Source organism: Phascolarctos cinereus, unplaced genomic scaffold (genome assembly GCF_003287225.1).
Source record: "Phascolarctos cinereus isolate Bilbo 61053 unplaced genomic scaffold, phaCin_HiC Scaffold_5;HRSCAF=322, whole genome shotgun sequence".
NCBI classification, from domain to species: domain Eukaryota; kingdom Metazoa; phylum Chordata; class Mammalia; order Diprotodontia; family Phascolarctidae; genus Phascolarctos; species Phascolarctos cinereus.
In genome coordinates, this window is record NW_027555958.1 from 366,710,624 (window position 1) to 366,723,783 (window position 13,160).

At 38.2% G+C, this 13,160-nt stretch overlaps 1 protein-coding gene across 1 annotated transcript in view; it reads right to left on the reverse strand.

The window, feature by feature from the left end:
• Nucleotides 1-312: 312 nt before the first annotated feature.
• Nucleotides 313-13,160, reverse strand: part of PROX1 (prospero homeobox 1) — a 59,041-nt gene continuing 46,193 nt past the window's right edge. Inside the window, exon 6 of the mRNA XM_021007841.2 lies at nucleotides 313-6,035. Within this exon, the coding sequence (XP_020863500.1) occupies nucleotides 5,850-6,035 (186 nt within the window). The 3' untranslated portion in view covers nucleotides 313-5,849. The remainder of the gene's footprint in view (nucleotides 6,036-13,160) is intronic.

Genomic DNA, 13,160 nt, shown 5'->3' on the forward strand with positions numbered 1-13,160 from the left:
CCCAACCTGGCTTTGTGTTCTTCCTCATAAGGGATAAACAAAGGTAAATTTGTCCTTGGAATCAACCTTGTGGCAATAGGAGGTTACCTGGAAACCCTGAAATCTGGATGAATCAAACTGCCCAGGTAACAAAAGGTATTTGTATCATCAGTGTTTGGGGCCCAGTTGTCAGGTTTTATCATCCAGGGTGTTAGGGGATAAACACTCTAACTGTCATCCTAATTGCATCATAGTCTGTTGTCTTGAGTGGACCTCGACCCCACATTCAATCCCCTACGAGATATTTTCAGAAAAAAATCCAAAGCACATCAATGAGCTTGTAATTTATATTTATTTTGCACAAGCTTGCATATATACTGCACATACATTCAGTTTAAGAGAAGATGGAAGGCACACAAGGCAATTGAACTACTGTATCCTTTAAGTGGTACAAAGCAAAAAGGTCAAAGTTTGGAGAGTATACAAAAGCTTAAAACACACAAAATAAAACCCCATTCCCACCCTACCCCCAAACAACGTCTTTTTTTTTCCTGTTTTAAAATTTAGCTGCCAAACTAAAATGTTCACTTCGACTTTAAAATCAATTGTCTACTGCACCTTTTAAAAATTTATTTAATATGGACAGGGAATCTCATTTTTTTAATCATATCATCAATTAATATTACAGTACATCCTTGGTAATACAAAATTGTACACCTTCATCAAATAAATTAGGATAAATTAAACCAATAAATTATGCAAAGTCTTTAGAACAATAGACAACAACAACAAAAAATCCACAGTTGAAATTGCCTCTAACTAAAAAAAACAAAACAAAACAAACTCAAAAATTGACTTTATCAGTTCAGTTATTGTACTATTTTCAAATTAAAGGGTCTTCATTACAAAAAAAGAGCTTAATGCTATTTACAACATATTGCTAAATAATATAAAGGCAGTGTCTTGTCACGTTTTGTAACTATATACAAATGAGTAATGGCTGGGATGATACTAGTGTGAACTTTAACCTTTGACTCTTCTAGGGAGCTTTCAGTCCAACTCAGTACGGGTTTCTCTCACTCTGATTTCTGATTTTGTAGGGAGCAACTCAAACACACTTTTGAACAGCTTTTGTCCCACTGTGGGGAGGACCTATGTTTTTGCAAAATACAGAATGAATAAATCCTCTTGTGAGAGGGCTAGCCCAAGAAATGTATATCTCCTGGTTGCTTCTCCCTCTCAGATGCACTGCATTTTACTGGATGGCAGATTTGGGAGGAGGAATTGTAGCTTAGGTAAAAAGACTCTGAAGAGTACAGATGCCATCCAATTCCCCACCAAGAGTGTTTCTAAGAAGATCCAAAGGCTAAAAAATACCAGTTTTTAATCCCAGCTTTGAATGAGCCTTTCTTAGTTTCAGTTTATGGATGGTTTACAACCAACAGTTCTACAGAAAACAAAATTGCATTTCCTTCAACATAACAGTTAAGTGCAATACAGTAACTGATACTCATATAAACCAGTTACATTCCTTTTAAGGGGAGCTTTTTGAAAACAATGCCTCTTGGAATATTCAAACACAGAGTTGGTACCAGAAGGAAACATTTGCACTAGTCACACCAATGAATACTTTATAATACACATGGTAAATCATTTTTGCTCTAACTTCTCATGTACAATGCTTATTCTGGGGGAGCTGTAAACCACTCTTCATTTTACAAATTTGTCAATGCTGCTGGTGAAAATCCTAGTTTTAAAGCCACAAATATCTTCACCTTTATACCTTAACATTAACCTATGGAAAAGAAAATTTTTTTACTTATTAAATGACTTCACGTACATAGAAAAAAATTCTGTAATTTTTACAGAAACTGTATCACCCTTGTCCTTGACATCTGATGAAAGAGACTGTTATCTTTTAAAAGTAGAGAAGCTGGATTTTGAAGAATGCTTTCAACTATCTATACAGTTACTGAAGAGTTCCTAATAAATCCAACAGATGTTTTGAGAATGTCATTATTAAAATCTATGTATTATGCAAGAACAGCCATAAGGTTAAATATTTACATTGCTTTATAAAAGTTCCCCTCTTGGTTTTGTTTTGTTTTATTTTTTATTTTTATGTTTTTGTATTTTTTTCAAAGACATTCACCCACTTCCCTGGTACAGTAATAAAGATTTTGCAAACTTAAAACACTTTTAATTAAATAATACTCAGAGGCACAAAGCAAACCTCAGGAATATATATGGGTGAACATTTCCTTAAATAATGCCTACATTCTAACATATTCCACTTGTTATACCATTTAATGTGAAACGTTCTCATTAAACAACCAGAGATACAGTAAGAATTAAATGTTTTGCAGTTGCAAATAGAACATTCTTTTCACAAAACATAACAGATGTCTAAAATAGGATCTTAAATCTAGATAGGAAAAAGGTAAGCTTTTCACTTCACACGCATATATATATATATATATATATATAGATATAGATATAGATAGATTCTGTATGTGTCTATATACATGTATGCTTATGCATACACATGTATAGCACATCATATGAAATATTGCTTCTATACTACTTTTCTTTAGGCTAAGAAAACACAAGATTTGCACCACAGTTACAAAAAATTGGCTTCTACAAGAATTTTCAAAACTTGAATGCTGCTCAAACAATTGAGGAAAAAAATAATTTGCGTTATCAAACTGTTCTAAAAATTCTCTTCTTCAAAAACGTAGTCTGCCGCTTTGTTTTTTTTTAAAAAGACACAAAATATGCATAGCTATCAACATTATGTCAAACAGCCAGAAAAAAAATCTAGTGTTTATTGCAGCTGTAGTAATTGGAAATAAAGTCTAAAAGATGAAATTGAAAGCCACAGAAGGCACAAGAACAATTGTACTTGTGGGAAAAAAAACTGGCATTTTGAAGGATTTTTTTTTTAATCCTTCCGCTGGTGCATTTAAGGTCTAGGCACAGACTATAACCTCAAGTGTGTATGCAGAAAGAAATCAGAATTAGCAGAAAATGAGTGGCAATGTGGTCATTTCAACATGGACTTTAAATTATTTTCTCTGTCTAAACTCTCCCCCACCACAAATAATTAGCCTTCTCCAACCTAGTCAAATTTCATTTAGGGAGAGTGTTCATACCATTTGTACTTTTAATTAAATAAGAGTTTTGTCACCCAGATTTTTGTCATTTCCGATGTATTAAGAGGCATAAGATAATATGGCTGCACTGTGTGGGGAACTCCTGTGCCCCAGAAGCAAAGTGACCAAGCAATGAAATGTTTCCACTCTGAAATCATTTCTATGCCTCAGTGAAGATCAAGATTCTATTACTCTCATTAGATAAATGCAATAGCATCTAGGTGTGAGTCTACAGTTTTGCTCAGTTCGCTTAATTAAATTAGGTGGAGGGGAAGGGTGGAGAGTGTGTGTGTGGGGAGGAGGTGGGGTCAGAATTGCAATTTAAAAATCAACTCATTGTAATTGAAGAATCAGTTTCATTTCAGATCAAGAAAGTACATAGCAATTCTTCCACAGAGTCTGCATAAAGTATGGCTTTGCCTTTTCCCATTGTCAGTGGCAATGCAGTATTGTAACACCACTCCAGTGACATTTTAACAGCCAAGGACTGACTTGATCCTCATTTGGGCCTGCAGATCACCTTTTCCAGTGGGTAGCAATACCCCAAAGAGGGGACTACCACCAGTTAATCATCTCTTTACAAAGTGCAGATTGGATTGTAGACACATTAAATGCCATAGTTGCCAAATCAAACTTTATTTTTTTTAAGGAAAAAAGATGCATATCCTGTTGTGCCCATCCTTTAAGACAAGTACACTGGAAAAGATGTTTTGTGTTTGACTCATTTTGAAGCTGCTGGCACTTCATTCCATGTTATTGTTTTCATTGTCTATACGGCAGGGATCCTGCCTGTGCTTGGGAATAATGACAGGGCATCATAGGATTGGGCTGTTTAATTTAAAGTCAGCAGGTTTTTAAGGCTTTGTGCTGACAATAATAGCTTTCATACATTTCTGTCTATCAGCAGTATTTATAAATGAAGTGAAATTGCAGTGATCAGGTCAGCTCTTTAGTCACATGGGTAAACTTTCACTCTCCAAAGTCAAATGCAGTTTTGGAATAGAAAAAAAAAAAGTTAAGGAAATGCCATATTTATGTTCCCTATGATCTAAATACCAGATTTGTTAGTGAATCATTTAGTGAAAATTGCTTTTAACCAAATTACCTGATGAAGGGGGAGAGGGTGGAAAACATTAATGAACAATAAATTCTTACTGCATCTGTTCAAAAAGAAATCAGAAAAAAAGAAGTATAAATGCCATCAGATGTGTTTTTTTAAAGTAAATATTGGACAGTATACACTTGAAATTTTGAAAATAATAAAAAAGGAGAACCAGTGAAGAAAGCACAAAGAACTAGCAGCTAGCTTTCTTATATTATGCTGAAATAGCATCACTTAGGTTAATCCCAAACTTTACTACACTGTACACTCACTCTACTCATATTTTGGTCAATACTAGCTTCTGTGTTAGAAGAGACTGGTAGCATATCACTCATTTTTAAAAGCTGCACAGAAAAGCGAGGAAAAAATCAGTTAGGTTGTCATCACTTTGCATATCCATCAATACAGTGGGGGATTGTTTCTATGACTTATTTTGTCACATTTGTAGGTGCTTAACAAATGCTTGCAAATCTGAGAAATCATCTTTTTTTGAGGGGGGGAAGGGTCATTCTTATATGTGTTCCTCTGACAAGATGAAGTCCAAGCAAACTTAATTGTTATTTAAAAAGCTTACAGGATAACCAGGAATTGAAAGTCCAGGATGGGATTATTTTTCTCTTCCTGTATAAAGGTAATTCAGAAAATTATATGGGGGGGGCGCCTTAAATATCAAATGGAGTTATCTTTTTAATGCAACTTTAAGCAAAGTTGAGCCAAAAGTAGGTTTGAAACTTGTGTGCCTTTTAGTATCTGAAGTAAGATGAGGGTAAATAGAAAAGATTTAGGTTTTACTTTGTGGAGAATGAAATATGTTCTGTTTTTTAACAAGAGGACCATACTGTAAAATGAGAGAAGTGGCTAGACCATCATGCATAAGTTGCCAATCTCAACCTGAAAGGGCCAATCTTGTGCAAAATCGGTTTGCCTCAATAAGAAACTGGCAGCTAAGTCATTAATTTGGGAGTGGGGGTAGTCATCATTCCTATTAGGAAAAGGTCAATAGCTTTTTGTTGTTTTGTTTTGTTTGGAAATCCAGTCTTCTGGGGTTATCACTTTAGGCAATGAGCTGCTAAAAAAGTCATTAGCTGTTTTTAGCAAAAGCAACATAATTAGCTAAATAAAATAAAAGTAAGCTTAAATAGTGATTCCATAGAGTTTCAGACCTTTTTAGCAGTAAAAACAAGAGGAAACTTCATTGTCTACAGTAGTGTGCCATGATGCTGGTTTCCCTCGGCCAAAATGCCACTTAGCAGCAAGCCACGTATCTGACACAGGCATCACATACATGATGCCCTACCTTGCTAAGACAGGCTTTACCCACTTCAAAATTCTTCTCCCTGAAAATGAACCCCATTTAAGTCTTCAAATGTTAAGGGCCTTGGGCAAAAAGTAAACTGAAGGCAGAAGGACAATTCAGTATCCCCTTGCAACAGAACAACACAAAAGAAAAAAAAAGAGTTCATGAAGAGGAGGCAGAATTACCAGCTGATTTCATAAACATATCTATGTCTCTCATACACATGTGTATGAAATCAAAATTTAGATACACATAACTTGGGCATCCAAAGGGGACTGCTACTTTTCATACATTCAGAAAGAGTTGTTGAAAACCTCTATTCATGAAGAAGCTCTTGTAGGCAGTTCGGGGATTTGAAAATCTCAGGGACTTCACTATCCAGCTTGCAGATGACCTTGTATATGGCCTTCTTCCAGGAAGGATCAACATCTTTGCCTGCGATAATGGCATTGAAAAACTCTCGTAATGTGATCTGTGCGACTTCCAGGAATCTCTCTGGAACCTGCTGATACAAGGAGACAATGGCATTAATAAAGTTTTCAGTTTCAAGTCTCCAGTTCTTCAAAGGAACTAAGCTAAGTTCTTTCTTTCAGAAAGAGGCTTATATGGCACCTGCATTTTCTAAAAATGGCAGTCCTGTATTCTTTTATGTAAAGTTGTTATATATAGCATAAGAACACAGGATGGCTAGCTCGGTGGAGTTTTAGCAATAGACTCCTACAAGGAAATAGTGAGGTCTGTTGAAACGACAAACTCCTGAGTTCTAGAGTGGCTGTTTGGGGATGGGGGTTGGGAAGAGAAGAAGAGATGACATGACTCTGACCTTACATTACAAAACAGTTATGATCCTGAATAAAAGTTTCAGAAGTGAAATTTCCAAAAGCAGAATCCTTTTTCTCCAATTATTTCCACTATAAATTCCAGGTGTTTTCACACAGAAAAAAAAGCATTTGGGCTCAAAAATAGACAAAAATAACAATTAAGGAAACAAAAAAAAAAGAGAGCCAGGTAAAACAATCATATTTAAAATAAGTCACAAAATATATAGAAACCTAAAATATCACACCAGACCACAGGAAAGTAGAGTTGGAGGGGACCAACTCAAGTCAGGTAGTCCAACTCCATCTTACAAATGAGGAAATTAAGGCCCAGGGAGTTAATTGATTTGCCCAAGGTCACACAGGTAATACATGACAGAGCCAGGATTCAAATTAAGGTCATCTGACTAAAACCAGTCCTCTTTTTATGCCACCTCATTGCCTCTCAGCATTTAGTCCTTGGATGACAGATGCATATGGTTGTATTAAATACCCCAATTCTGATACTTTCCAGTTTGATAAGACTTGACAGATCATTCAATCTGTCATAATATTTGAGATGTCACAGCCATCCCAATATAATTTGTATGATTTTTTAAAAATGTTGATGTTATATTAGTCATTTTAAACCATCTTTCCCTCAGAGCTGGATCCACATGAGGAGACGTGTCCTGTGAATTGATGAATCTTCAGTTTGCCTAGCCTTTTAAGCTTAGTCTATAGCTCAATCTCTGTCTCAAGATAACGATTCCCTTTTAAGCCCCCAATCTTCAATCTGTTCCTTCCAAGGTGTGTGTGGGGCCTGGGGGTGGGAGAGAGGAGATTCTTTGGTGTTATCTCACTTATTTGTTTGTGTACTTATTTATTTAATAGTCCTGACCTGGAAGTTAGTGGCTATTGATGTGCTTGTTTAGAATCCTTTGTAAATTCCCTAAGATAAAAGGTGGACTGGGAAGGTATCTTTCCACAAGATAGGGTATTAGCCACTTGACAGGATCATTACCATAAACTATTATTTCTGAAAGTGTAAATGAATACCTAGTGGACTTCCTTTAATTGAGGACCTCTATATTAAAATGAAGAATACCATTTGATTTTTACACCCTATGTATACAAACATGGAAGTAAATATACTGTAGGTGTGCAGGCAGATATTTATAGATGCACACATATAGAGTGAGATATTTTCTTCTGTTTTGGACTAATTAATGTAAACAAATGGTATTTAAAAATTTGAAAAGCTTCATTCCTTTCTCCCCTTTCTGTCTACAACCAACACTTGCCATGACAGTAGTAAGGATGTAGGAACACGGACTAAACATCCCTGTTTTCACGGTTAAATTTGGCCTCTCAAATGGTTTATGAGTTTCCCCAAATGACTTACTTCTTTAGGGAAAAAAAATACTGTGATGACTATCTTGAGAAGTGGGACCCCACTCCTCCTTCAAAGAATGTCAGACACAAAAGAGACATGAATTTGTTAAACACTTGTTATGTGCCAGGTACTGGGCCAAGCTTGGGGGGGGGGAGGAATACAAAGGAAAAAAAATAGTCCCTGCTTTCAAGGTATTTACTTTCCATCAGGAGAAAGATCTTTACTCCAGTCCTCTCCTTTTGCAGATAAGGAGATTGAAACTCATGGGGATTGAGTATGTTTCCCAAGGCCACATAGCGAGTTAGTAGAAGATCCAAGACAGAATCCAGATCTCCTGTCTCCCAGGCCAACATTCTTTGCACAATACCATTGCTGCCTGGGTGACTTGACCAGATTTTGGGTGAAGTGAACCTTTGGAGCAGCACCTACAATACAGTATGCTCATGGTCTTCCTTTTAATGAAGTAATGAATTTCCCTTGAAGCAGTCCCCTCTGTTGCAATATCATAGCTCTCTACCTTACCCATTGGGAGAAGAAGTGAGGCATTTGGGTGAGTGTGGATTCCAAACCCAGTCATGCCCCCACTCTGGGCCTCAGTTTCCTCATCTATAAAATGCAACAGTTGGACTAAATATTTTCTAAGGTCCCATCTAGGAGTAAATTTCTCTTATCTTCTGTCCTATCCCCTTTCCCTCCTTCCAAGCTGCTATTCCTGGTAGGCGATGCTCCACAAAGTCTCGGTGTTTTCCTCTATCTGCTGTGAGCACATGTGTGCTGGTGAGGAAGGAGGGGCCAGAGGAGAGTTGGGCCTTCCTGTTCACTTTTTAATGATTACAAAAAGCCATTTAACTGTCATTTGGAGAGCATCCCTTCTTTCCTCCCTCTACCCACCCTTCCACCCTCTCCCCACAGATAATCTTCACATTTTATCAAATAGGCTTTATTGAGAGGAGGAATCTGGCTGGAGAACAGTTAGACTGTGCAACTATCCACTATAACTGCTTGGTTTGGGAGCTGTTAGCCAAATGTTACAAAACCATAACCAAAGGCATTTATTAAAATAAACATTTCAAGAAGGATGGTGATATTAGCCACCAGAAACAGAGAATTCATATCCTTGATCCTTTGCTCCAGAGAAGTGTTATAGGAAAGCAGCACAGAGGCTCAAAGGGAATGGTGCCCATGGCATAACTAGGTGAGCAGTAAGGGCAGCTGCTGTAAGTGAAGCCCAGAAAATGATGGTAATAATAAAAGCTTATATTCATAGCTGACATTTATACAGTATTTTATATACTTCATTTCATGTGATCCTTACTATAGACCTATAAATTAAACAGGATAAATGCTATTATCCCCATTTGACAGATGAGAAGACTGATGTTCACTCAGAGAGATGAAGGTCCTTGTTTAAGGTCACATCACTAAAAAGTGGAAGAGTCAGGACACCAACCCATATCTTTTGATTGATGATAGCTCAGTGCTGTTTCTGTTATATCACATCACCTCTCCAGAGATCACAGGGCTTATTTCCTAACCTAGAAATCGTTCCTTAGTACTCCAAGCTCTACAGTTGAAGGGTGAAAGAAGGAGGGTCAAAGGCAGAAGATAGAAGGAAGAATACCTAATGTAGTTTGAGGTGGTATGTATATGCATGCATGTGTGTGTATTTGTGTGTGTGTGTGTGTGTGTGACAGAGGGAGAGGGGATGAATGCAGAAAAAGGTCAGGGTTGGTAGAGGGGAGTGTAATTCTTGGAAACAATTAAAGTTAATTATTCCTTTGGGTGCTAATAATGGTCTCCTATTCCCAACTCTTCTTCTCCATGTTATTTAATGAGTAGTAGTGGGTTGTATCCCATATTGTTTATGGATTAATTTGACAATTAATCGGATACTGACTCATGACATCTCTTATACTGATGTCTTAAATTGCCATATAATTCTTGTATTGTCACTTAACTTATATTGTTTATATTATTTTCTGCCTTGCCAAGAGACTGTAGGCAACTTGAAGGCTTGGACTAAGTCTAATACTTCTTTATATTCTCTTTAGCAACTAATAGATGTTTAAGAAGCAGTGTGATATAATACACTCTGCCGGAGTAGGAGAGACCTGAGTTCAGTTCCTGTCTTTAATTTTTTTAAAATTTTTGTTGTTGTTGTTGGGCAATGGGGTTAAGCAACTTGCCCAGGGTTACACAGCTAGTAAGTGTTATATGTCTGAGTCCACATTTGAACTCGGGTTCTCCTGAATCCAAGGCCGGTGCTCTATCCACTGCGCCACCTAGCTGCCCCCTCAATTCCTGTCTTCTATACTTGTGGTGACTATTGACAAGTCACAATCTCTGAATCTCAGTTTCCCCATCTGTAATAGGGAAATGGGTCACAAAGTTGTTGAGAGTCTCAAATAAAATAATGCATATATAACCCTTTGCACATTGAAAAGCATTATATAAATGTCATTATTATTATTAGAATATAATTAATAATAAATATTTGATGAACATAAACCTTATCTTCTGGGTAGACCTTATATTATACATAGCAGCACCTAGGAGCTTATTGAATGAGAGCTGATAACAAAGATAAAATAAAATAGATCTTTTACAACTAGAAGGAGTGTTTGGAGGTCATCTAGTTCAGCTCCTGCATTTTAAAGAAAAAAGAAACTGAGGCCCAGAGGGTTAATAACTCATCAAAGGTCGAACATCTGGTCAGTGGCAGTGCCAAGGCTGGAACTCAGTTATACTGACAACCTGTCCAGTACCCTTTCTAGCACAGTATATTGTTTGCCTTTGGAATTCATCAAGTGCCATTTTGACCTCAGAGTGGCATCTCTACATAGCAGTATTATGATGGAGAAAATCCCTAAGAAGGCTTGGAATTCATTAATAAACAGGGCTGGATCTGCAGTTGCTTTGGTTATTGGGTCATTGGTAGTGGTGGTGAGGGCAATGAATTCTTCAGTTAATACAAGAATAGATTAGCCACTTCTCACTAATGCTAGCTGACCTTGGAGTAGACTCTGTGGGATTGCCATAGAGGTCAGATAACAAGGTCCTTCCAGTATCTTAACAATTATACTCTCTTGAATGGAGATCAAGGAGTAACTTACACTGATTTCTGCTATATACTAAACATTTTTTGGCTTTGTTTTCCTGAGAGGGCTGGTATATTCTATCCCAGACATAAGACTGCTTAATCTTGTGGAAAGGGGGTGGGGGAATGCTTTCTTCCAGGTATCTGTTCCTCCTTACAATTAAAAAAAAGGCAAAGGGGACTTTTTTTTTGACAATCATGTTGGGGGGGGCAGAGTGGACCATAATTTAGGCTCATGCTATTGACTCTGTCTATGCTTTTTTGTTCCTCTTTACACCTAATGGCTTTCACATCACTAATAAACATCTGCCGAAAATCCCCTGGTGACAAGTAAGCCGTTGTCTGGGTTTCTTTTAATAGAACTCAACTATCTGCAGAATGAACTCCTGAGTATCTTCTCAGCATCAGGTGGCAGGAGTCAATCAAATGACCCCAATGTAAGACAATGTGGACTCAGTGGAGGGGGGCGGAAGGATTTTCGGGGAGAGGCAAACCTGACCCCACTCTACTGTTTCAGAGGAGTCACACCATAGCTTTGCTTGCACATGCCAGATGGGAAAAGAAAAGGCTTCTCAATGCTGGGGGTGGGGGTGGGGATAGGGTAGGGAGTTTTAAGATGTTGCAGATCCTGCTTCACCTAGGGTTCTAAAACCAAGGAGAATATCAGAGCCCCAAATGGGTGAACCCAAGCTCCAACTGGGCTTGTGCCTCCTTGCCAAGTTATTTGGAAGCAGAAGGTGGGGAGGGGTGAGAAGACCTCTAATGGGGGTGGTGAGCAGCCACTGATACCTATTAATTTTCATTAGAAGTTGAGCATGCTTGTTGTTTCTGTACTATAAATGAGGCTATGAGAAGGGCAAGGTGATGGGGGTGGGGAGTAGGAAAGAGGTGGTGGTAAAGAGGTTTGGGGGTAGGGGGTTGGGCAAGAAGAATTTATACTGTTTTAAGTACGTTCAGTCAGCCACTGCATTGCTCAGTTTGTTGGATGGATGGTAGTTGCTTTTTTTTGGACTGAGTGGCAAAGACACTTATTTCCCCCCCTCCCCTTCCACCTCCTCCTCCTCCTCCTCCTCCTCTTCCTCCTCCTGCTCTTCCTCCTCCTCCTCCTGCTCTCCTCCTCCTCCTCTTCCCAGTTGCTTTACCTTCAAGGATGATTTGTTTTATTAAACTGGCTGTCCCCAGCCTCTGCAGTACATAATAAAAGCCTGACAGAGCAGGCTGCCTGCCTTCTGTGTCCTGCAGATACTCATCATAAGTGTCAGGACATACCAAGGTTAGCGGTCACTGGAAGTGCGCTTACTAGCCCAAACCTTGCCAAACGCACTTGGCAGCTGAATGAATGTCACAGAGAATAGAAGGGGAATTACAAAGGTTAAAAAGAAGACAGCCTCTCCTATTTTCTGGAGATAGAGAAGCTGATTTTTCACACTTCTGAAATAAAGCTCATTCATGGGCCCTTCACAGAGGACCTAAATCTTGTGCCCAGACCAACTCTCTCCTGCCATTGCTGCCCCACCCGCACCCTTCCTTTCCATCCTCTCCCAAAACCTGACCACTTTACAAACTGGCTCACTGGCCTTGTCTCATCAATGAGATTATTTCACACTAAAATGAATGGAAGAACAAATCATACACAGCCTCTCCCACTACTCACTACCCTTAATACTAAAAGTTGAAATGGTTTTATTAGTAAGTTTCACCTCATTAATCCCCATTAGGGATGATTTACTTTCCAGTTCCTCTTTTAAACTTTTTGTAGTTTTTTTTTTTTTAAGCTCAACTTCAAATGGAAAACTGAGTAGGACATACACCCTCAGAGGCCAGTATGGCTGTGTGAAGAAAGGAGTCAATTTCCAGCTGATGTTTTGGAGAATTAGTTTAGGTGTGAGTTTCTTTTTCCTTTCTTTCCTCCTCTTTCTTTTCTTTTCTTTCTTTTTAAAATTTTTACTATAAAAGGGCAATAAAACGCTGACTGTAAGAAGACAATGTCAAGGAGAAAAGGGTATTGGTATTTTGGATACTCTTCACTGCTCGCCTTGGAGAGAGAGTTATTCTTGTCACAAACCCTTTTGTCTGCATCTGCTGACTGCTTGCCTGTAGCCAGCAGCATAGTTTAACTGTTTTGTCACCTCCTCACATCACATGCATCAGCTGTTGTGCCTTTGTTATGGGTATTGTAGAACTAATCCGCTGTGGCTGTTCTACTGTGCAGTAAATAAAACAGAAACGGGCTGCCCAGACAATTCTGCATGAATATTTCAGATGGCTTTTACAACTCTGATTCACAAAATCAAATAAATAAATAACTCCTTCCCTCAACCCCAACACACACACGCA